Source organism: Apteryx rowi, unplaced genomic scaffold, assembly GCF_003343035.1.
Source record: "Apteryx rowi isolate R43461 unplaced genomic scaffold, aptRow1 scaffold_45, whole genome shotgun sequence".
NCBI classification, from domain to species: domain Eukaryota; kingdom Metazoa; phylum Chordata; class Aves; order Apterygiformes; family Apterygidae; genus Apteryx; species Apteryx rowi.
In genome coordinates, this window is record NW_020450705.1 from 1,413,552 (window position 1) to 1,436,634 (window position 23,083).

Sequence of the window (23,083 nt, forward strand, 5' to 3'; positions counted from 1 at the left end):
CCCGAGCCTTGCGGAGCTCCCCGGCCTCGCGGCGGGCTGAGGGCGCCGGGAGCGGTGCCCCGGGCAGCCTTGTTCAGCCGCTGTCCCCATCCCTGTTCCCTGAGGCCGGGGGGACTTCCTGAGCGAAGGGGACTGGGCACGGGCCCTGCCAGCGGCCCTCGCTCCTGCTGAAGGCGGCCTCACCTTCTCTTTTCCAGGTGCTGTGGAGCTCTGGGAGCTGGATGAAAACGAAACCCTCATAGTGAATAAATTCTGTAAATATGAGCACGATGACATTGTGATGACAGTGTGTGTTCTTGCTAACAGCACCCAGGCTGTCAGCGGCAGCAGAGACTTCTGGTTAGTGCCCCTTGCTCTGCTGCTCCCGCTCCAAGTGATTGCTCCATCGCTCTTCCTAACAGCTTGCTTTTATCCGCAGTGTGAAAGTTTGGGACCTCCCACAGCAAACTGTGCTGCACTCCTACAGAGGTGAGTGTCAAGCTGACTTGTTCATCTTGCTCTTCCTGGTCTCTTGCAGGTGTAACGTGCAGTGGTCAGTCCTGCAGCATCACCCGTTATTTCCCATGGGCCAAACAGTAGATGGTGTGATTTAATATTGGCCTGTCTGTGAAGCTTCCAGCACAACTGTATGTTCTTCTGGGGTGTTTGCTTTTATTTCTCCCTACAAATGTATGTTATAAGATGTAGTTCGTCCTGCATCTCTAAGTGTACTTTACAGTATTTTTTCTAGACTGAAATCTTTCTTGGAGTTGTATGTGATCACATGATCTTCTAATGCATGTTTATTTTGAAAAGAGCTCACTGGAGATACAGGATGACATCTCAGGAGATCTGTGCTCCCTAGTCACAGCAGAGGCGGAGGAAACAGAGGCTTCAACCATAACTTGCTTGTTTGACCTCCCTCCCTTTCTCCTCTTTAACTGACATCTTATCTAGCAGGGCTTCTTCAAGCTTAGGCACAATCACAGGGACTTGACTGCAGTGGCTCTAGGTGGATTTGGCAGCTCATCAGTTTGGTAGGAAGTAGTTGGATATCAGTGAGTAGAAGTTAGCCTCCGTCTGGGTATAAACTGTTCTTTATTATGCTGCTAGGCCTCAAGAGTTGCTAGGTCCCTTTTCCCTAATATGTGGTTAAGCATTGGGAATATGCAGGAAGGTTGGATACAGTCTTTCAGACTCTTTATCCTTTTGTGCTTTTGGTAGCTCACTCCGGTTCAGTGACATGTGTGGCTTCCTGTCCTGGTAAGGACACTATGTTCCTGTCCTGTGCTGAGGTAAAGCTAATTCTCTGTCTAAATCTACCTGATACAAATGAGATTTAACTTTAAATTTGTACAGTTAAGTACGCTTATTGCTAAACCACCTATTGTGTTATATTGTGTCCATGCATGTTCTTTAAATGTTCCAGTCTGATGAGTATGCTGATCAGTTTTCCAAGCTGATTTGTACAGGTTTGTATTAAAACGTGGGAGTTCCTAGCTGTGTCTGTAGATCTCTCTGTTCCGGGGATGACTGAAGGAGCTAACTCGTCATTAATGGCAGCATCATTTTAAATATAAAGAAAGAGATGATGCAGGTTTGAATGTGGGTCAGTGGTGGTAGGACAGTAGTACATCTGAAAGCTTATGCTTACCTCTGCTGCAAAGAAATTATAAAAACCTTTTCATTCACTTTGGATTTATAGGACAGCAGAACTTTACTCTGGGACACCAGATGCCCCAAACCAGCTACTCGAATTGGTATGCTTCTATATGCAGTCACTGCTTGTCACTGCTTGTGTGTGAGTTTATGTGGGAAGAAATACATTGTTTTATGCCTGACTTCATTTATGCCTAACTTCAGCCTAATGATCTGACCATTTGGGGAGGAGAAAAATATTAAAAGCTAAAGAAATTAACAATTTCACAAAAGTAAAATATGCTTTTAAATAAGTGTCTTAGTGCAGTAGCAGTGCTAATTGAGACACTGTAGGAATATCTTTGCACTAACCATCTTCTTTGCACTCATACCAATTTATTTGCTTACAGTTTGCAGTGCCTGTAGTTACCTCCCTACCTCAGTCATGTGGCATCCACAAAAAAGTGACATCTTTGCTTTGGGTAAGAAGCAGTCTTATTGTCCAACTATCACTAGACAAACCAAGGTCTCTTTTCACATGACAGCTTTGCTAATAACCTCATTCCTTCTGACTCTCAAAGGTGATGAAAATGGGACAGTTGCACTGGTAGACACGAAGAAGCCTGATTCTGCCCTCAGCTCCGCCGTGCACTCCCGAAGTATCACGGGGTTTGCATTTTCTACACATAGGTACTGTCTGAGATGCTGCCATAAAGTGTATGACTATACATGCTCGTAGGCCTTGTTGGTTCTTAGGGTAAAACAAATGGGAGTACTAGTGCTGGTCTTTCTGCAGAGGAGGATCAATGGTGAGGAACAGCAAACAATGCCTGTGTTTTGACCAGAAGTGTGTGACTACATAGGACACCATTTTTCAACATTCAGAATTCACCCACTCACTGTGGCAGTCACTTCTGTGCTGAGAGGAAGGATTACCTGTTTTCAGAGATTAATAGAATGTTCTTGCTTAGCATGCTGGCAACTTATCAAATAATTATGAAGATGAAAATATTTCCACAAGATTTGGTGTCTGTTAATTCACTGTAGCCTGGGTCTGACTCATTAGGACTTATGTTTTTCCCAAGTTTTTCCTAAGAAGCTTTCATGTATTTGATTGCTCTAACACTGGTCTCATCTCTGTTCCCTAGTTCTCCCTTCCTGGCTTCAATCAGTGAAGACTGTTCAGTAGCTGTTCTTGACTCAAACCTTTCAGAGGTGTAAGTATGGGACAGAATGTGTCTATTGCAGCTGTCTTATTGACTTCTGATTAACTGTTTATCCATATACTGAGGGAAAGATTAAAAACGCTTCTTAAATTGGGGAGCATAATCCTAACACAATAGTAGTTTGGAAGTTAGGGAGTTCCACAAGCTCATAAACACTCCTAGTGACAGTGCTTATGCCTAATGGAGTGTTCCTGTTTTCCAGGTTCAGAAGCCGTTCTCATCGAGACTTTGTAAAAGGCTTATCATGGTCTCCTTCAGACAATGCCTTGCTCACTACAGTTGGATGGGATCATCAGGTTTTACATCACAGTGTACCACTACCAACTGGTGAAACTTCTGGAATCAACTGTGTAAAAGAATAGTTTTTATAAACTCATTGGTCCGAATTCCTTCCTGGTGTTACTTTGATTCTGCTGAAGTCAAAGGTGTTTGTGAACCAGACTGGGTATGGTCTGTTGTCTGTCTTCAAGCTTGTGGCCAAGAAGGTTCCTGTAGTAATTTTGAATTAGGCACAAGTTCATTACAGAACAGGCTTTACCCTCTCCTCAGCAATCTGGCTTCACCTGTGATAAGACTTCGGTATGTTGCACAGAAAAATATTGACTTCAGGCACAGAGGAGTCTTGGAGAGACAGGCAATTAGGTATAATAAAAATTGATTCTTCCCTCAGTTCTTCAAGAAGTAATAGAAACAAATTACTTGGGGAGGTTAAAAACCCCCCTCTTGCCCTAGTTAGCTGAATGGGAGGGCCTTACATGCACAAAGATTTTTGCTACGGGGAGATTAAGAACAGCATAAATTGATCCTTCCCACTGTGCAAGATGACTTGCCTTAGCATTGAAAGAGTAGAAAGGCTTACTGTTATCCTTAATGCAGCGTGCAGGGAGAGGGTTGGTCTTAGCCCTCTGCTAGTGTGGATCCCGCAGTAAGCACTGTGTGCTTCTGCTCCATTGATGGGTATTTAAGAATATCGGCGCTCAGTGGGAGGAATCTTGTACGCTGTATGATAAGGATCCAGAATGCAGCCTTGTGGTTAAGCACCTTTGCGTTTCAGTGTTATGGACACTGAAATACTAGGACCTGCAATGTTCAATGTTGGCTTGAAGCTGAGGCCAGCTCAAGGGGGCTGTTCCGTAGAATGCTGAAAGCCAAGAGAGGTTAGCGGTTGCTGTGCTGTTTGACACTGTTTCCACTCCTCTGTGCTGAAGACAATTTATTGAAATATTAACAACTTTTGAGCAAGAGTTTATATAATGGAAAACTGGACTAAGGACTTCTATTTTCAGTTGTTTGCTCCTATAACCAGACTCTGCTTAGTGATATAATAAGGCAACTCATTATGCACTTGTGATGAGTGGCATTTTGTGCTGAAGATAGGAAGGGGGGGACCCCAGCCATTCCCATAATCCCCAAAACTGACTGCACAACACCTTAGGTGTTCTTCATAATATACCACTTTAACCTCTCTCAAACTAAACTGTTTCCCTGGAACATAGTATACAGTTGCTCTGCATGCATTGCCACTGCTCTAGGTCTGGCTTGGTCAGAGCTAACGTTCCCTAGACCAATAAAAGTGAGTCTCAACTAGTAAAACAAAGAAAATGCTATTAAAGTGAATGCTACCTCTGTTTATTTAGCATGCTAGCAACACTAAAGGAGATGTAAGCCATTTCCAGTGTGTTCATCTCTGAAAAACCTGTATTTTAAAAGATCCAAATTATGCAGCACCCACAATTAATTTCTAGGCAGATTAAGCTTTTCCAGTCTTTGTGTTGTTCTCATACTCTTCTCAAACCTAGTTTGTTCCTTTGAATTCCAACATCATTCAGTTGTTCACAGAACAAAGTTCCTGATCTAGAGCAGTGTATTATAAGGGCAAGGTAAACGGTTATGAAAACTGACAGATTTCCTCAAACTACCCTTCCACAACAACAAAAAAATTACTGTTATGGACCTCTGATAACATATTGAAAACTGAAACAGGTCTTGTGCTGTTTGTGAAACAGATGATGTCTGAAAAATGGCAATTTTTAAATAAATCATAGTTTTCATTTGTAACTGGATGCAAGTTTTACTCAGCCACTTCTGTAGTATTTTTCACCTTATGTTCAATCACAAAGCTTGTATCTGGGTCATAGGATATTAAAATTGAGATGCAATACATAACATACATCCTAGAGGCTAGATCCAGCAAACCCTTCCAGTTTAGTATGACACTTAAGCAAAGTACTTAGCTCACATAAGTTTCAGGGCACTGTGGGTACACAGCGCCCATTGGTGTCTGACTGACTCCACTGCTCCAACTTCCATGCAGGAATGAAGACAGTAGCCCCTATTCAGGTATGCGCTGGTAAAATTTATATAAGATGTAAGAGCTGGTTGAAATCATTCACACACTAAAAATTTAAATTGTGATTTCAGTCCCTGAAGATAGAAGTATTCTTAAACAACACTGGGCTGTGTTACTGTTTAATGCTAGGGTACTACGATTCCTCAGCACTAGTACAAGGCAGGCTATAAGCCCTTTGGCTTGTTTTCAAAAAACTTTTCTTTCCACAACTTGAAGTAGGAGATTAATTGTGCATTGCTAAAATGAAGATTTTTCAAGTATCAAGGAGAAGTATTAAACCAAGTAAGTTTCTCGAGATTCTTGGTAAGCAAAACGCCACAACAGACCAAGGCAAAAACAAACATAATGCTGGAAGATGAAGCCACTATGGGGTTAGTCCTGTTTGGTAATTAAAGAGAGCACAAAAACTGGCTTCAGCATCCTGCAAATCTTTGGATTAAGCTTTGTGTTCTGCCACAGGAGGGCAGCAGCTGCTAGCCTGACAGCAGAGCAGCACTGCTCTAAAAGTGACACATTTCTTTAAGGAGTACCTACCATTACTACAATTTACCCCCCCCCCCTTTTTTTTCCCCACCATAATAAGAGAAGCACAGAAGAGAGTTTGTCTTAGCAGTGAATGTGTCATGTTACCTTGGCTCCTAAGTGAGTATACCATTGCTAGCAAGGCTATATTAAATAGTCACATCAGCATCACTTGCATCATGCAGGCAGCGCTGCAGAATCACTGATGACCACATCAGTGCTAGTCGGCTTAGAAGCCATCTGCAAAGGAATTAGAGAATTTCCTAGGTTTTGTGGGATGTTCACACTGTCTAGGTTAATCTACATGCCACTTAAGTTAGGGGACACTTTCTGCCATAAATACACTGTGGCTAGAGCAAAAGCTTCAAAACACTGCACACTTCGCTAATGAAAAACCTTGTTCTGTAGCCAGAGCTGGATTAAAGAGATGAGAATGCAAATAAGTATAATTTAGATGAGTGGAGAGAGTAAGCCACTATGAAGACAAACCTGCCTTTTATGTTCTTGCTTGCATTGCTCACACTGCATTTTCAGTTTTAAGAACAACATTCTAGTTAGGACTTGCAGATGAGTATGCAGGTTTCATTACTAATGAAAAGCTCAAACCCAAGAATTCTATTTATAGAAGAAGCACAAGCTGAACCGTACGGGCTCCTTCGTCAGCCTGCCTAACCAGCTGGATACGAGGGGTGTTTCTAGAGTGATGCACACCTAGAGCTAGCTGCCCATTTATTTCTTGATCACGCTCCTGAAAACATCTAAATTGCCACAGTGCTTTGTATCAACAACTGGTGAGTAGCAATTGGACCAAGCCCTAGGTAAGATGAAATTCAGACTATTGCTGAGGCCAATTTGAGCCGTCTTCCTGTCCTTTTAATCTCACATGCAAAAGAGCTTGATCTTATACAGTAGATGAAGTATTTAAAAACAATACTTAAAAAGTCAGACCACACATGCAATAAAACAATATGTCCAGACATATTTAATGCAAGAAAGTTGATGTTCCATGGCACTCATAAATAAGAGACTTTGTTAACACACTTCACAAGTAAAACTATCGGTTACACTACATTAACAGGTACTTTTGAGGAAGAGGCAGCTGCAGGGGATAATTCAAGCTGTATCAAGACTTGAATGACCAAACTGTCAGAGAGCGTTGAAATGTTAGAAGAGTTTCATTGTCAGGTTTCAAAACAGCTTTCAGCGCCGCGGCTGAGCTATAAGGCAGATTGCTGCGCTCTCTTGCCACACCTGAGTCTCTCCCTCCTCTATTGCTAAACTCGTACAGTGAAATAGAGCTGGGGAGGAGAAGAAACAGGGGTCAGAGCAGATCCTATCTACGTGCTGTCCTGACAAGTCACCTGCGCAGGGAAGAGGGATCTTCCCCATCATCCCCGCAGCTCAGGTCCTCGCTCTTCATTAGCGATGCAATTTTTGCCCTAAAAGTGCTTTGGCTGCCAACAGCTCCGACAGTGATTTCTTTGTAACACGAACAGTTCTCCAACAGCCTCGGCCTCAATGCCTGGTTGTTACTGAAACACTAGAATTTTGCTGCTGCGTTCGGGAGAAGCAGGGCTAGCGCAAGACGTCTGAACTGGTTACAGCTCAGTCCACTGCGCACTCCCAGAACGGGAGCTCTTGGAACGAATAATGGCCGTTTCATAAAACTGACTTACATTGTCCTGCTTCTAGTATTTAATAAACAAATATACAACCGCTAGAGACAAGACGCTCCACACTACGTAGCACAGTATTACAACTACATATGAATTGTATGTCTGCGTGAAACAGTAAACGTGAAATTCAGAGCAAGTGCCAGCATCAGAGCTTCACCTTTTGCTCTAAAAAAAAAGAAACATGCAGGGGATATGCTCAAAATTAGGTGAATTTTTAACTGGAGGTAGAGAGCCCACACAAGCGCAAGAAAGCCATTCCTGGACAAAGTCAATTCCGAGGCTAAAGTTCCCAACAGCTCCTTAGGACTGCGCTTCTCAGAATTACGTTCCATTTCCTCATTTTGCAGAAAAATTGTATCAGGAAAAACAAACAAGATGAGATTGCAATACTGCTAGGGAGGTAGCTGTAGGGTTTTGTTTGTTTTTAAAGTGAAACTGGTGAAGTTTCATCCAATACTAAAGCACAGCCCTGAAGCTGCTCAAACAAGGTCACGTCTCTGTTTCTGTATGTAAATACGAACTCTCGAGACAGCTCCTCACGTGGAGGAACTTCATGTTTCAAGGGGGCTGCAGGTACCTGGCACTGGCACGCGAATACCCAGAAAGCTGCTCCTTCCGTTGCATTCTTTTCTCCATAGTTCTTTTTTGTAAACCAACACCTAGGTATTTAAAATATGTTATTTCAATACTGGCTGGAGAGAGCATGTTTGGAAATATTCCAAGTTACTGTGACTTACTGGCATGAAAATGCCATTTGAATTGAGCTATTAGACTGATTATGGTATTTGTGTTCTCATTTTATTCAGAGCAAAGTAAAGTTCAGAATACTTTGAAGTCTACGCAATATTTGAAACAGCTGTTAAATTATTAGGTAATTAGAGTTGGAAATAACGTAAAGCTTAGAATTTCAACATCATAACATTAATATCAAGATAACTGGTCTGAAAATTGCACTGTCAAGGAAAATTTATCACTGAATTTTGAATTAAATCATAGCGCAAAGTCTCTCTACAAACACAAACAACATGCGATAAGCTTGAGCGGAACTAATTGTATAATAGTGAAAAAAGTGCTTTCAATAATAGTAGACTAATGTCTCAAAGTGCTTTTAGTTTGCCAGTGACTAGAAAATAGTCTCTAAGAGTTTTTACATTTATCTTACAGTGTTTTTTGGCAAGTTCACTTAGGAGGAACTTCATGTTTGATTCTAATTTCAGGAAGCCAGCTAATCCAAACTTTGGTCCGTCGAAACGGGATTGTATTGCTCTCTCCATAGCACAAAATATCTTCTTTAGGACCGCTCTCCCCTCTCCCGTCCCACCGGACGGCCGTCACTAGCTGCTTCAGGCAGGCATCGAGGGCAGAGCCAGCCGAGCCAGGGCGGCGCGCGCGCTCCCCGCCCCGACGAGCGCTCGCAACGCGCGGATGGAAACCGCCGGAGACGGTTCTGAGCTATCAGCATCCCACTGAAGGCACTTCATACACCGCCAAGAGTGTCAAATACTTTACAGCTGCACTAAAATTTAGCGTCTCGGTCCCCCTAGTTAGACAAACTAAAACCACATTTGTGGCAGCATAGTTCTTTTGCAAGTCACGACCATACCCATGAGCTCCGACAAAGTTTAAAAAAGAAAAAAAAAGTGTCCTATATCCCCAGAGAGCTTCACAAATATTCGCCCAGGCCTCACAGCATTCTTCTGTGATGAGCAACCAACACTTACAGGTGACAGCAGGAAAGCAAGGACCATGGACCCGCACACCCGCACCGCGGTGACGCGGCCGGAGGGGGAAGGTCAGGCCTCGGTGGAGGAAGCACCTCCAGCTCCCGGCCGTCCCGCTACCAGGACGGGCGCCGACAGCCAGGAGCCGCTCCGGGACGTCGGCGTGACCGAGTCGCTCAAGGCTGTCGAGGGAGGTGGTGGCAGCAGAGATTAGACTCTGCACATCCTAAACTATTCCCTATCCGCTCGGCCTCACATGCTACCTCTAATTCCCCTGCACTCGGATGCAGCCTGGTTTGCTTCCACCATGCACATCATCCTCCAGCTGCTTTCTCCCTACTCCCCAGCACGTTGTATTCGGACCAATTAAACAGAACTCTTCAGTGGTTACGCTCTTTAAGGAGAACCAAGGATGCTTTTTTACTTTCTTCTTAGGAGACCTATTAGGCTGCAGTTTTGAAAATAATACTTCGGGGTGGGGGGAAAGAGGAGAAAGAGAAACGCGTCTGCTCACGTAACACCACAGCAGCCGGTCCTCCGCAGTAACTACGCTCCGTGACAGTCTTTAGAGAAGGGTCCAAGTCCCAGATTCACTCCCGCCTTCACCGTCAGTAGTTTACAAGCAGCCTATTCACAAGCCCGGGTCGGGATAGTTCCTGGTGCCCGCAGAGAAGGAGAAGATCCACCAAGGCGCGTTTCAACACCTTCCCAGCGCAAACGCGAAGGCAGCAGAGCATCCCTCCGGACAAGCCTATCGATGGCTGCTCTGGTACACGTAAGAGATGGGCTGCCGTGTCCCAGGCCTGACCGTGAAGGTGTTCGTGGGTCCGCTGTACTGTGCGCCGCCATGGGCAGGTCTGCAGGGAAAACACAGAGAGGAAGTTACTGAAAGCCAAGAAAACCATTTGTCTTTAGTCAAAATAGCAATGCTTTTAAACGGAAGGGGGGTCGACCTTCACACTCCCCTGGAAGGTGTCAGCCTCATCTCTGCACCTTGTATCCCTCCGTGGGTGACATCCCATCCACGCAAGCGTGTGTTTGCAGGGCCAGGCATGGCTGAGGAGGTCCCACCCTTGACACCCTCTTGCCTGCGGTGCTTTCTGGCTGCATTTACCTCTCCGCTGCCCCCATCCCCATACAGGAGCCGATGGAGCACAAACGCCCGGCCCAAAACATGTCCTGGCTTCCCAGGAGGAGCCCTTGCTTGCTCCATAAACCGGGGGTTGAGAGGACCCAAGATAACGCTTCTCCATAGTGCTTCTGCGGGTTTTGCAACTGCCGCAGCAGGGCCGGACGCTGACATGCACTGCACTTTGGTTCATCCTCAGGACTGCAGCAAGCACGCAGCAAGAAGCAGCGCAGCCAGTTCAGTTCAGGGGAATATTTTGCCATTAAGCAAACCTCAAGTCTTAATTAAAAGATGCCAGGAGGAGAGAGCAATCAGGGTCAAGGCGAAGGTTAGAATCAGTGGGAAGAACAAAGCGAAAGCCCAGCCCAGAATCAAAGTGGAAGGAAGAGTCGGATGCTGGGTTTCAAAGAGCAACCAACACTGGAGAAGACATGGTCAAGGTACACCCTTGCACGAGGCGGGCAGAGGTGCGGTGCCTTCTTCCGTGCCTCGGCACTGCTTGTGGCAGCAGCCTGGGCACCCAAACCCTCCTCTCCTCAAAGCCGCAGTGAGATCCAGAGGATGGAGGACCAGGAGCACAGGAAAGGACTGTACCTGTTGGCTGCTGCCGTGCCGGCAGGCGAATAATCCCCGTTCTGCCCTTTGTACTTGGCATCGCTGCCGGCGCTGCCGTAAGACACGGCTTTCCCAGGCGTTTCCGCGGCCGTCCTCCTGCCCTGCGCGCTCCCCGGGGCGCTCCGGTGGGCAGAGCTGACCCGGCGTATCCCCTCCGCGGCCGGGGAGGGGAACCCGCCGGGGCTGTAGGACGCGAGCGTGCCAATGCCCCGCGAGGCTGCGGCTGCTCTCGGGTAGGACCGGTCAGGCTCAGACACGTACAGACGCTTTTTGATCAGCGGGCGGTTGTTCAGGTAGCGACTGAAATAACCCTCAGAGGTGCTGCAACCCGGATACTGAGGAGCGAAGTCGCTAATCCTTCTGCTTTTCTCCGAGGACCCTTGGGAAGGCAGATCGTAGCTCCTGTCGTAGCCGTGGCTGGGCCACCTGAAGTACCGCGGCGTTTCCGAAGTTCGGCTGTAGTCAGGGAAGCTGGGACATTTGTGGTTGGCTTCCCTGCTCAGAGAAGCGCCCTCAGCATCATCCACATCGTTGCTGAACTCCGGTGGTGGGGGGATAATTTCATAATCCAGTATCTCCCTGTTCTCCTCTTCCTTGCGGGACACCAGACCACGGGGTGGAGAGGCACCGCTGTTCGGCAGGTCCGGATGCTCTGGCTGGCTCGACTCCAGGAGGCCTTGCACTAAGCCGGAGGTGGCCACCCTTCGGTGCCTCGCAAAGCCCTGGGGATCCTCCTTGCTTGGCTTCTGCGCCGTGCAGCTTTGCTCGGAAGAGCTGGAGAAGGATGGCGGTTTGCTCTGCCTCTGCCCAGACCCGGCCAAGCCCGCAGCACCGCCAGCGAGAGCGGAGCTCGTCTGGGGCAGCTCATCTCCTGCCTGACCAAGGGCGGCTGTCCGGGGGGACCGGGGTACCACCGTGAAGGAATAAGGCTTGGACTCGTCACGGCAAAAGCTGGTGGAGGCCATTCCCAACGCAGCGCCGCCGAGTTTCGGAGGCACCTTAACCCGCGGCTTCTCGCCCGTGTCGCTGCCGTGCCGGGACGGAGCCTGCCGGCCCCTCTGCGCCCGCTGCTTCGCGGCCAGCAGCAGGGCCATGGGGGAGCCCTTCTCCACCTTCTCGCCCGTGACGGGGTGGATCAGCACGTCGTCTCGGCCCGCTCTGGAGGAGCCCAGCGGCTCCGAGGGCAGGGGCGCGCTCTCGGCGGGGCGCAGACCTACGCCTTCTCCGTCGCCGTTTTCGCCCGAGCTCGCGGCGCGCAGGCGGTCTGTCGAGTCGGCCCTGGCCCGGTGGGTTTTGTACTGGAATAGGGACGCGGGCTGTGGTGCTGGGCTTGGCACGGGTGAAAGCGTCTCTGAAGAGGAGGGCAAAGGAGAGGCCGAGACCAAGAGCTCACCCTTTGGTTTCTGGGGTGGGTCCGGGGCGCTCAGGCTGCTGTCGGGGGACGCGTGCTTGGGAACAGGGTTCACGTCCTCCAAAGCTTCACTGGCAGAGGGGGCACCGGGCACCTGCTGATCCTCCCGCACCTTCTCCTCCTCCTCCACTGCAGCAGCTGCAGGTTGGAGCTGACCCGGGGCAGGTTTCGGCAGCAGGGAGCCGCCAGGATCAACACGGCCCGTGCCTGAACGTAGGGAGCCACTGCCGTTCTCCGGACTCTGCTTCTGGCTGCCAAGTCCCAGGGAAGGTTTTCCTTCTTTCTTCAGGGACAGCATGGCCTCCAGCTCGTTCCTGATTTTCATAACGCTGTTGGGTTGCGAGTTGGCGGGTTTATTCTCCAGAGCTGGAAGAACCGCATCAGAGGAGCTCTCTCTAGCAGAGGCTGCGCTGATACAGATCTCTCTCTTCTCACTTTCCCCTCCCTTGGGTAACCGTGAGTCCTTCCCAACAGGTTTAGTCAGCTTGGATCCATCAGAGCGGGTCCTGTCGCTGCCAGCACAATCAGTAACGCTGTTCACGGGCCGGGGAATTACTGGTCTATCCACCTGCCGCTCCTCCCGCTTGGAAGAGGACAGGAGGGCCACGAGTTCGTGTTTCAGCCTGTTCAGGTTGCTGGCCTCCTTCCAGTCCTCATCCGAGGAGGGATAGTCTGGAGGGGGAAGGTCCAGGTCGTTTGCAGTAAGAAATTCAGACTCTGGAGATGAGTCGTTCTCACCCTTTTTTGACTGGGGAACCTTCTGCGAGTCCGAGCCTGGCGGCAGGGGCTGGCGACCAGCAGAACTGGCGTCTTTGCCGGGCGCTAACCCTGGCCTTGGAGGCTGGGTGACCGGCACGGCCGGCTTTGCAATGGGCTGCCTCAGCACGGCACTTCTCTGCTCAGCGTCTCCTGCCGGGTGCACCTTGGCAGCTGGTCGGATGGTGAAGCACGGCGGGAGCGGCGGCCGGGCGTGAGGCTGCTTGGGGAAGGTCTCCTCCTTCCCCAGGGCGTCCGTCTCCTGCACGGGGATGGAGGAAGACCTGGCCGGGGCTGGGGGAGGCACTTTGAAGGACCGGGGGAAGGTCAGGTGCGGCTCGGGGCAGTGCTTGGGCTGCAGGCTCTCCCGGCCGGCGGCTGCCGGCACCCCAGCCTCGGCGTTGGTGGGACGCACCGGCCCCTCCGCGTCCGCCTGCCTCGTGTTGAGCACCGTCTCCGATTTCCACTTGGAGATGCCCGTGGGGAAGGGGGGCGCCGGGGGGATGAAGTCCGGCGGGGCCGGTGTGCCAGGGGAGGACGAGGCGGACGCTGGCGGTGGCGGGGGTGCCACAGCAGGCGGTGGGGGCACCACTATCTCAGGCAGCGTTGGAGTCGCAGGTGCCACCGGCGGCGGTGGCGGTGGTGGTGACGATGCAGGGGCTGGCGGTGGTGGCGGGGGCACCGATGGCGGCGGTGGGATGTCTTCATCCAGGTACTCCCCCTCCGTCGCCTGCGGGCGCAGGTCTCCGACCGAGGTGTACATCCGGAGGTTCCCGTTCATCTGGGAGCTGGGACCTGCAAGAAAGCGAGAGCACAGCGGCTGTAACACCTTCTCCATCTGCCCCACGGGGGCTAGAAACGCCCCTGACACGTTACCTCCCAGGAACGCCAGGTTGTTTAATTCAGCAGCTATCCAAAGCTCGCTTAGCTGCGACAGCCACTGTGCTTCATCTTTAGAAGTGAGTGCTTTCAATGACTTGAAAAATTATCACCAGAAAATTAAGACTTGTTAACAGAAGCTTGATTTTAGCGTTGAAAACTCAGGATCAGGCTATCTGCTCCAGAGGTAGATGCAAGCACAGTTGCTTCAGAGAACACCCCAAGGCCAAGGGCTTGGTGCTGCTAATGCTTAGCACCTCCACGGGCTTAGCAGGGAAGATCTCTTACCCAGAGCTGCCTTTTCTTCAAAGTCTTCAGGCACAGACGGTGTTGGCACAGCCACGCCATGGGATTCCTGGGCGTTCTGCAAGAGTCGAGAGACCGAGTCGTTAGTTTTATGCCCAAGGTATTAGAGAACGAAGAGCTGAGAAGCAGGCCCTGGTCTGTAGAGCAAGTCATCCACGCAGCCAGGAGCCTGATGGGATCTAGTGCCGTTTCCTAGATATTGAGGTCCCTGCGTCCCTGCAGTAGCAGCTGTTGACTTTTTAAGCAGATAGGTGAAGTGATGAACATTGCCCGAGCCATGGGGACAGACCCTCCCCATGACTCAGATGGACCAGGTGGTGCACGGCTATTTCACCGCCAAGCTCAGGGCTCCAGAGCCCGGGATCAGCAGCATTTACCCAGCAAATTTAATGGCTCCCGCTGGCTTTGCAGGTGCCGTTCTCCAGCAAACATTGGTTGCTGCTGGCTCAAAGTCACATACACAGTGCAGTCACTGATGTCCCAGAAAGAAATCCAGCTTTTGGGGAAACTCTGGCAGCAGCACATCTGAACAGCTCGGGGAAAGCTGCTGCTTGCGTGGTTTGCGTTTCACTCTCAGTTAGTCCCTTCTCATTCCTGCTGCAAGTTCAACACTGTTCAGCTGGTGCAGGACCATGCAATTTAGCAGCCTACACGCCTGCGAGGGTGCTTACAGCCAGGGCAGTTTGGGTAATTACAGCCACCCACAGCAAGATATTCGTGGCACGTTGACTCACCTGGAGCGCCGAGCAGGACTCGTGCTTCTCACGGCTGCCCAGAGCCTCGCCTCCTTGCTCCTGTGACTCACGGCCGGGGCAGCTCTGCAGAGGGGCTGCGGGTCGCTCATGAAATACGCACTAACGCGCCCGAGCTCAGGACTCAGACGCTGCTTTCCCGTTTCCTGGCCTGCCCGGCACCGGCGTGCACCAAAACGCAAACCGACGCCGCGTCGGGCCGCCCGCACGGGAGCGACCGACGCAACCGGCCAGACCTTCGCACAGCGGCGTCGGCACAGACTGACAGCGACGAGCGAGCGCGCTACGAGCAGAGGGAGTTTGGGACACCACGGGCGGTGGTCCGGGATGTACCACCGCTTCCCGGGACCCATGCCGGAGGCTGGCCGCTGCACTGCGGCTCAGCCCAGGCAGCCGCGTGCATTAGCTGTTAACAGCCCCTTGTGCAAAGAAAACGCTGTCCTGAGATCGGTCTGCGCCTCTTCGGTGGCACAGCTGTGCTCTGCATACAAAAGCTTGGATAATGATTGAACCGGTGCCCTTTGCCTTTCGCTGGCATTATCGCTATTTTTACAAGAGACTGCTACAGGATTCCAGTCTCCTTGATCAAAGGTTAAGCTCTGCTTACGCAGAGAGCCTCATCGCGGGCTCCGGCGTTGCACTAACGTTATGCACCCCCAGGTGTAGGTTCAGGCGCACGAGAGCTGCCGGGGCAGCGCTGACTCCAGCAGCAGCAGCCACCCAAGCTCTTTTGGAAAGAGCTGCAAGACCCTGGGATCCCCCTCCTCCTCCTCCTCTCGGAGAAGTAATAAGGAAAATATATACTCTTTGCTTGCCAAGTCTGCTGTGCTGCAGATGACCATAAATCCTCTATAACCACAAGAATGAAGCAGTTACGGGTGAGCCAGGAGGCAGCGCTTCCCATCCACAGCCCGTGAGATTGCTCAGCCCCAGACACTGCAGCCAAGGCCTGCCAGGACATCAGTACTGATCTCTGTTGGTGGCAAAACATCAGGCTTGGTGAGCCTGACCTCAGACGAGGTACCTCTCACTGCTCCCAAAGGCACGCTGCAAAGGAAGGATCCTTAGCGTCAGCCCGAAAGCCAGAGGAGGGACAACAGGTAACCGAGAGGCACGTCGAGATTTGAGGATGGCATTGGCCACTGCAGCAAAAAAACCAAAATGACACAAAGAAGAAAAAGTCCCCAGCAGCTCCCATTTGTTACAGAAATTCACTGCTTCCAGCGTGCTCCAGAGCACACCGGGGGAACGAAGATGCCCGAGCACCCGTTCAGCCTGGATTATAAGCAACGTATGTATTGCACATTTAGGACAGGGGTAGAAAGAAGATGAAAAACATCTATGCAGAACCAGAGGAAATGAGCCCACACTTCATAAACAATTAGTAATTTCGGACACGTCATTTCAACAGGTCCGAGAACTGGGCAAGCCTGTTCCACACCAAAAATTTCTGCTACGCTTGCTAGCGCTCAGCGCCTCTCAAATAAAAGCCACCCATCCTCACGTCATCAGCTAGCTTCTAAAAACGAAAGCATCCCCACCGAGGTGCCGATCGCAGGGATGACTGGAAAGGTCGTTTCCTCCGTGCGTGCTTGCCAGGGGCGCGACGAGCCGCAGCCAACCTGCCGCTGACTCAGGGCGGGCGGCGCGCGGGAACCAGCATTTCCAGTTCGGGGCACCTCCGTGGGATTTTCGTGCGTGCCGAGGATCCCACCGGGGGCGAGCTTTCACTGCAGCGACCAGGCATCCCTTCTGGGCGCCGAGTGGCATTAGACAGCGCCTGTCCCCCAAGCGAGAGGCGGCCAGCCCTGCCCGGTCCGCGGGCACGCTCAGGGGCAGGGCGTGCGTCCCGGCCTCCCGCGGTCCTGACTCATGCCTGCGCAGGTGGCCCTTTCCCAACCACCACCGCCCTCCTGGCAGGAGGCCGCGGGGAAGGAAGGAGCCGAGGCAGGAGCTGCAGGACAGCCCAGTGCAAGCATGCATGCGGCAGAGGCGTCGGTGCCAAGTCAAATCATGCTTTAACCTCATCAAATAACGCAAGCGTCCAACACTGACTGGCCCTTTTATGGGTAAGATGTTTAACCAGCCAAGTTTGTAGGTGCAAGAAGTTTTCTTGTTTTGTTTCAGAGGAGCAAGGGGTGCGGGGAGAGCCCTCACTCAGGGCAGGCAAGGAAAGCAAGCCCCAGGGACAACTGTCCTCTGAAGGCAGCAAGAAAGCTCCACTGCTAGGGTGATGGTCCAGGACCATTCGTGCTGCTTGTTCCTGCACCACACACTTCCACTAGTAAAACATTTAGACGCTCTAAGTAGTAGTAAAGCCCAGTTGCACTCTAAGCACATGGTGATATTGCTGCAGGTGCTCCTCTTTGCGCCCACGCTGAAGTCCCCACTAGGGGAGAGGAGTCTCCCAGGCCCCAGCCCTGCGGAGGCTACTCCGTCCTTGGAGCCCCAGCACGACTGCATTCACCTGCCACGCTCCTTCAGAAGGCATCACTGAGGGCATGACCGCCTGGTACAACCCATGCAACCCCATAACTTCCTAATCACCCTCTCCAATACCTGGACAACCCCCTCAATTGCCCTCCAAGTGACACCTGTGCAAGCCCATTAGCTCCTAGTTGCACCTGCTAGGAGCAGCCCAGCCCTCTCCAGCCGCAGGAGGCAGCTGTACCGCAGCTCTGGGGGATGAGGATGTGCAAGGAGAGGAAGGCATCCCATGCACCTGGGAGGATTCACTTGCAAAGAACGAGGCCTTTTAAGTGCATTTTGCTATCTTCAGCAATCTGCGCCTTTCACTGTAGATTTAGCTATTGCTGTCTCCAAGTTATCCCTGAGCTATTCCCTGTACTCTTTTGGGGTAATGCCCCAGCCCTCGCCCTCAGCTGCTCCGCACGGAGCGGCCGCCCGCGCGCAGGGACTAGGCAGGAGGACGGCCACGTACGGGCTCGCGAGGGGACGGCCTGGCAGCGCAAACATGCCAGAAATACCGGCAGCTGCTCCGAGGCACCGAGGAACCCGCAAGCCGAAGCAGAAAGCCGCGCTCCCAGCCTCGCCCGCCGCGCGGGGCTCCGTGCCGCGGCTCGCAGTGCAACTCCCCTGCTTTGATGTTAACCAGGAGCGGCAGAGCCGAGCCCGCGTGCGACTTCGGTCGCCGCACGCTGAGCAAGCACAGCACAAAGCAGCTGCATCTCTGGCACGAGCTCCACCCAAGCCAGGCGTGCCGATCTCTTCTCCCTTCCTTGGGGAGTGACAGCGGAAGGAGGGTGGCAGTGTCTCGGCATAACCAAACTTTATAGAAAAGGGTAAAACAATGCAACCCTGCCTGTTCCCAGTTTGCATATTTTCCGAGCTTGTGATATTTGACATTCACATCCAGTGTTTGTTGTGGGAGGCAGGAGATGCTACAAGAGGGTTTGTCCATCAGAAAAGATTTCCTGTAAACCGCAATAACGGCGAGTTTGTAATCTGATGGCTCAGAAAGCGACAAGCGCCGTTGCGTGGGGCCAGCGCAGTCCGTCAGCCCCTGCACGGACCCCGCTGCATCGTCGCCTCCTCGTCCCTACGCCGTAAACAGGACAGTTGCGCTATTCCTCCGCGGCAACACGCGCAATCCAGAGGTGCTGCCAGGCAGCAGTTACAGGAACTGCTGTGCAAGGCAGATCTATCATCTATACGCTCAGCATTTTCTCTTAATTTGAAAACGCAAGGCTGACAAAGCTCACACCTCTTGCCCAAATATCTCGCCTATGTCCATTGCAAACCAGGAATTCGGATCACCTTCTAATCCCCTGTATCCACCTTTATTAGAGAGTGGCTTTGCTTTCCATTTATTTTCTTCCCTCGGGTAGGGAAGAGGGAAGCAGCCGGCCCAGCCGGTCCAGGCGCCGCGGTACTCACCAGGGGCAGGAACGTCAGCAGCGGCCGCACTCTCGGGCGAGGTTTGAGCGTCGCCGTCCCGGAGTCGGTCACCGTCCCGAAGCGGTTATCGCCGTAGTGCACTTCAATCACATCGCCTGCGAGGAAGGGAAGACTGTTAGCAGGAGCATCGCATTATAGACAACAGGAAAAAACAGCTGTGAAGTCTTTGCAATACCAGCTCCCAGGACTGGGCACAAAACTCCAGCCCGAGGAGCAGCTGGGTATTTTGGAAAGGAGCCAAAGATGCGGGAGGAGACGAGACCCCAGGTGCAGGGCTCCGCTCGCCAGGCGGCTGGCGGTCCACAGACGCGCTTGCAAGGAATAATGACCCTTAGCAGAAAACGAGAAACTTGAGTTTAAAGAGCACAGAGCAGAGGTCAAGCCCATTCGGAAAGGGCTATTTCTAACAGTAACCGAAGGGCAGAACTTCGCCTTAGGAGGGTCAAAAGTCACAGCAATAGTGTTCAGCTCATTCCCTCTGCCCCCATCCGGGCTGGGTTTAGGGCAGGAAAACGCCTTCAGAGCGGCTGGGAGAAGCCAGCCCAGGTCTCAGTCACGCCGCGGCCGACTCCACCAGCCCCAGGAGAGCCGGAGGCCGGGCCGCAGCGAAACCGAGAGCGGCTTGTAAGCACGGGCAGGATTTTATCTCGGCCGCTTAGTCAGCAAGCGGGAAGGGAAAGGTGCAGGGAAAGGCGCAGGGAAGGCACCGGCCGAGCCGCCCCGGAGCGCCTGCCCGCACTGCCCTGCCGACAGCGGCGCATCCCGCGGCAGAGCCCTCGTGGGAAAGCGGGGCTGACGACCGGCTCTAACGAGCTCAGCCACGGCACCCGTTCCCACCGCTCCGCCCGCGGCTGCGGAGCTTGGTTGCTTGGTTTCCCATGGCTTTTTTTGTTTGTTTGTTTGGGGGGTTTTTTGCACATTTTGCTGCTACCCAAATGCCGAGGGAGCTGCCGTAGCTGCTCTCCCAGCGCTGGCAGCATCCTTCCGCCCAGCACCGGGATAATTCGCTTCTGACCCCTGACACAATTAGTCCTGGACAGTAAATAGTGCTTCGCGCACACCTCCAGCCTCCCAGGTGCATTGCAGAGAGGCTCGGTGTCCGTCCAGGAAACCGCCCCGCGAGCGCAGGGACCGCGGCGGACCGGCTGGCGCAGAGCCCGGTGCTGTGCCAGGGAAGACGGTGGGTATTCCTGGTTCCCAGCCCTGGGCTTTCACCTCGAACCACACCTTTTGGGCCGGTTTATTTCTGACAGTGAATAAAGCCCATAAAATTACTTTAATTACATTCTTTGTGTCTGATTAACAGCATGAATTAACAAGCAGAAGCACCGACGCATGCAAACCCCACCTTGGCTGGAAGGAGGGATACAAATAATTCGTTGCTGAGGAGACTGACATTAAAGAGAAGCGCAAGGGTTTTGGAAAGGAGGGGAGAAACACGCAAAATGGTTGCGATCGGAGGGAAAACTAAAGAGGAATGTTCCCACCTAGCAGATTTTGATAGCGGCTTCAGTGAGGAGGGGAAAGCAAACAACCTCCTCCTCCCTGAAACAGCAGCTCTTAAAAGCAAACAGCTTTTTAAAAGAAAAAAAAGTCGGGAAGCACAGCCTTCAGAGCGGATTTCATCCCAAAACACGAAGCACAGGAAGCTTCTGTCAAGTATTACATAAAAATGAACAACCAAAGAGCAGAAAAGTGAAGGCTGGGCGACTCCCTAAGGAAGGGGAAGGGACGGGCTGCGTTTTTAAGCCTCGGGAACCTCGCTGCAGCGCTCGCTCGAGCGCCCTGAAGGCTCCTTTCGGGAGGGGGAGCCGCTCGATCCTGCCGCGCAACAGGATTTCCCAAACGAGGGGGCGAGGACCCCGTCTCCCCACGCCTCGCTTCCCCCAAACGGGATGCCCCCCCGACCCAGGGCGGGCGTCTCGGCATCGCGCCGCAGCGCCGACGTCATCAGGCCAATACCTGTCCAGCCAAAACAGGGAGGCGGGAATGGGAAAGCGGAGACGGAGGAGCTCAGAGACCTAAAGCGACTGGAGTTTTATATTAAACAAGCCACCAGCTAAACTCAGTGAGAAAGTGGATTAAAGATCACAAGGCTGTTTGATCCTAGATTACTAAGCATCTCTAACCCGAATGCATTTAATTAAAGCAAAACGAAGTGCTTGCAGTTGTGTTTTCTTTGCTAGGTAAACAGGACCTGCCTGCTAAGAGCCTGCCACCAGGAAGACCTGCGCTCTCAGCTTTCTTCCCGGGAGGAGACGTCGGGAAACGGGCCCAGACGGGGCTGTCGGCAGCGGCCGGCCGCCACCGCAGTCTGGTCACCGGCATTCGGCCTCTCCTGGAGCCCCTGCGCCCTCTCCGTTGCGAGGAAGCAGAACAAGGAACGTGCAACACGTGCGATGGAGCTTGGCCACCCGGAGCAGGCGTCGTACGCCTGCCGCCCGGGTCCGCACGGCTAACAGAGAGGAGGCGGCATCGGTGGCTATATTCAGGAATCTCTGAGTCAGGCACACGGCAAACCTCCGCCCATGCCGCGTTGCTTAACCCGTGTTTGCCTTGCGTGAAACACCCAGGCGGGGATGCGAGTAAGCGGTGGACTCCTTTTGGCAAGGGGAGCCGCACAGCAGGCACCCAAGCAGCAGCAGCGCCGGGCGCAGGGCTGGGTCCTCGCCGGGAAGGGCCGTCGCGCTGCAGAAACCGCAGCGCGGGCAGGTTTGCTCCCCGGCCCGCCGGGGCTCGGCCGCACGGCCACGAGCACGTGCTACCGACGAGATGAACGACACGAGCGCCAGGAGGACGCTGAGGAGCGACTCAGCAGCCCGCGTTCGCGCTCGGGTTTCGAGGGCTCCTGGCCCTCCCGCTGCAAGCCGACCGCGCAGCGGTCCCTCGCCGCCGCCGCCGCCGCAGGAATGCCTTTGTGCCGCAGAAGGCAGCCTCCCCTAAGCAGGGGCAGCCACCGGGTTTTTTTAAAGCAAACCACATCACAGGGAAACTTGAATCCCTCTGACTTGCAACAGTTAGAAATCAGCAAGTTTCCCCCATTTAAAAGCTACACAAAACTTTCCTTCATGTTTTATCTCAGTTTCACCAGCAGGCCTCCAGGGTATAACCGGTTTGCAATAGCTCTGTTGGGCACCAGTGCACGTTACACAGTCCGGCAAGCAGCATTCCCATTTCTAAATTTCAGAGTATTCACTGGAATTGAAGAGCCACCAAACTCCATCCACAAACTGCTATCTGTCTCCTCTCTGCTGGGCTCCGGTGCTACTAGTCTGGCACCCTCCTACATGAGCCTCTGGGGCATAGTATTGCCATGAAAACCACAAAGAAACACAAATAAATTCTGAAGAATATACACCCCTCAGTCCCCCCCTCGCCCCACGTACACACACCGTCCTTCAAGAAACAGGTTTACAAGTAAGTTACTAAAAGCTGGGAAGGAGCATGGTTTGGGAGGAGAACTAAGTAAGTAAGTGATAAAACAGGTTCTGACCGTTTATTGGATTGTTTTAGCAACTTCATAGAGTGGACTACGGCCCCATGAGAGCCGAGGGTTGGTCTTAAGTAGATGGTGGCTAGTTAGAATCCTTCACATTTTCCTTAACTCCAGAGAGTGCTTATTCCAGCTGTTCTAGAAGGTGTAAACAGGTTGAAACTTGCAGTTTTGTAACCCAGCCATATCGGATCGCTCCTCAAGTTTTGCCACCGTGTGGACAAGGACCGTGGTGGTGGTGGTGGTGGTGGCCAAGTCGCCCTCCCCATGGTGGCCATCACCCGTGACCAGGCACCTACGGGACAGCTAGACCCCCCACCCCCCCAAGGCTGCGACTCCAGAAAAAGGCAGAGCATAAAAGAATGAAGCATAAAAAGAAATTTAAATAAATAACAATAACGGGGGGGAGCAAGACTGACCGGTGCCACCCGCGCTGTTGGAGGTGACCTCCTGGGTGAAGATCCAGGGCGGGTTGGTGGCGAAGAGCGAGGTGGCGGCGCCCTGGGCGTGCTTCCTGCCGAAGAGCCGGCTGAAGGTGCCCTGCATGGAGTGATGCTTCTTCATCCTGGCCGCGCCGCTCGGTCCCGGTCCCGACACCGGTCCCAGTCCCGACACCGGTTCGGGTCCCGACGCTCCCGCCGCGGCGGCCGGGCCCAGCGGCTGCCGCGCCGCAGCCCCGGCCCGGGGCAGGTAGGAGCCGCCCGGGCGCACC

General features: G+C 52.4%; 2 protein-coding genes across 2 annotated transcripts in view; one reads left to right on the forward strand and one right to left on the reverse strand.

Annotated features, from left to right (window-relative positions):
* The window catches only part of WDR77 (WD repeat domain 77), a 6,048-nt gene extending 1,147 nt beyond the window's left edge, over positions 1-4,901 (forward strand). The window contains exons 2-9 of the mRNA XM_026077242.1: positions 105-339; positions 419-468; positions 1,204-1,274; positions 1,685-1,739; positions 2,028-2,099; positions 2,199-2,307; positions 2,766-2,834; positions 3,046-4,901. Of these exons, the coding sequence (XP_025933027.1) occupies positions 105-339; positions 419-468; positions 1,204-1,274; positions 1,685-1,739; positions 2,028-2,099; positions 2,199-2,307; positions 2,766-2,834; positions 3,046-3,205 (821 nt within the window). The 3' untranslated portion in view covers positions 3,206-4,901. The remainder of the gene's footprint in view (positions 1-104; positions 340-418; positions 469-1,203; positions 1,275-1,684; positions 1,740-2,027; positions 2,100-2,198; positions 2,308-2,765; positions 2,835-3,045) is intronic.
* A 4,962-nt stretch (positions 4,902-9,863) lies between these two features.
* On the reverse strand, positions 9,864-22,935 carry CUNH6orf132 (chromosome unknown C6orf132 homolog). The gene is made up of 6 exons (XM_026077243.1): positions 22,791-22,935; positions 18,858-18,973; positions 14,191-14,266; positions 11,747-13,818; positions 10,836-11,659; positions 9,864-9,969 (listed from the first exon to the last, which is right to left on the reverse strand). The coding sequence occupies exons 1-6, from the start codon at positions 22,933-22,935 to the stop codon at positions 9,864-9,866; spliced, it is 3,339 nt and encodes a 1,112-aa protein (XP_025933028.1).
* Positions 22,936-23,083: the final 148 nt, after the last annotated feature.

Coding starts and splice junctions, on each gene's coding strand:
- CUNH6orf132 (XM_026077243.1), bottom strand. CDS start 22,935: ATGAAGAAGCATCACTCCATGCAGGGCACCTTCAGCCGGCTCTTCGGC. Junction 14,267..18,857: donor TGCTGACGTTCCTGCCCCTG/GTGAGTACCGCG, acceptor CGACTCTTGCAG/AACGCCCAGGAATCCCATGG. Junction 13,819..14,190: donor TGAAGAAAAGGCAGCTCTGG/GTAAGAGATCTT, acceptor GCTTTCTTGCAG/GTCCCAGCTCCCAGATGAAC.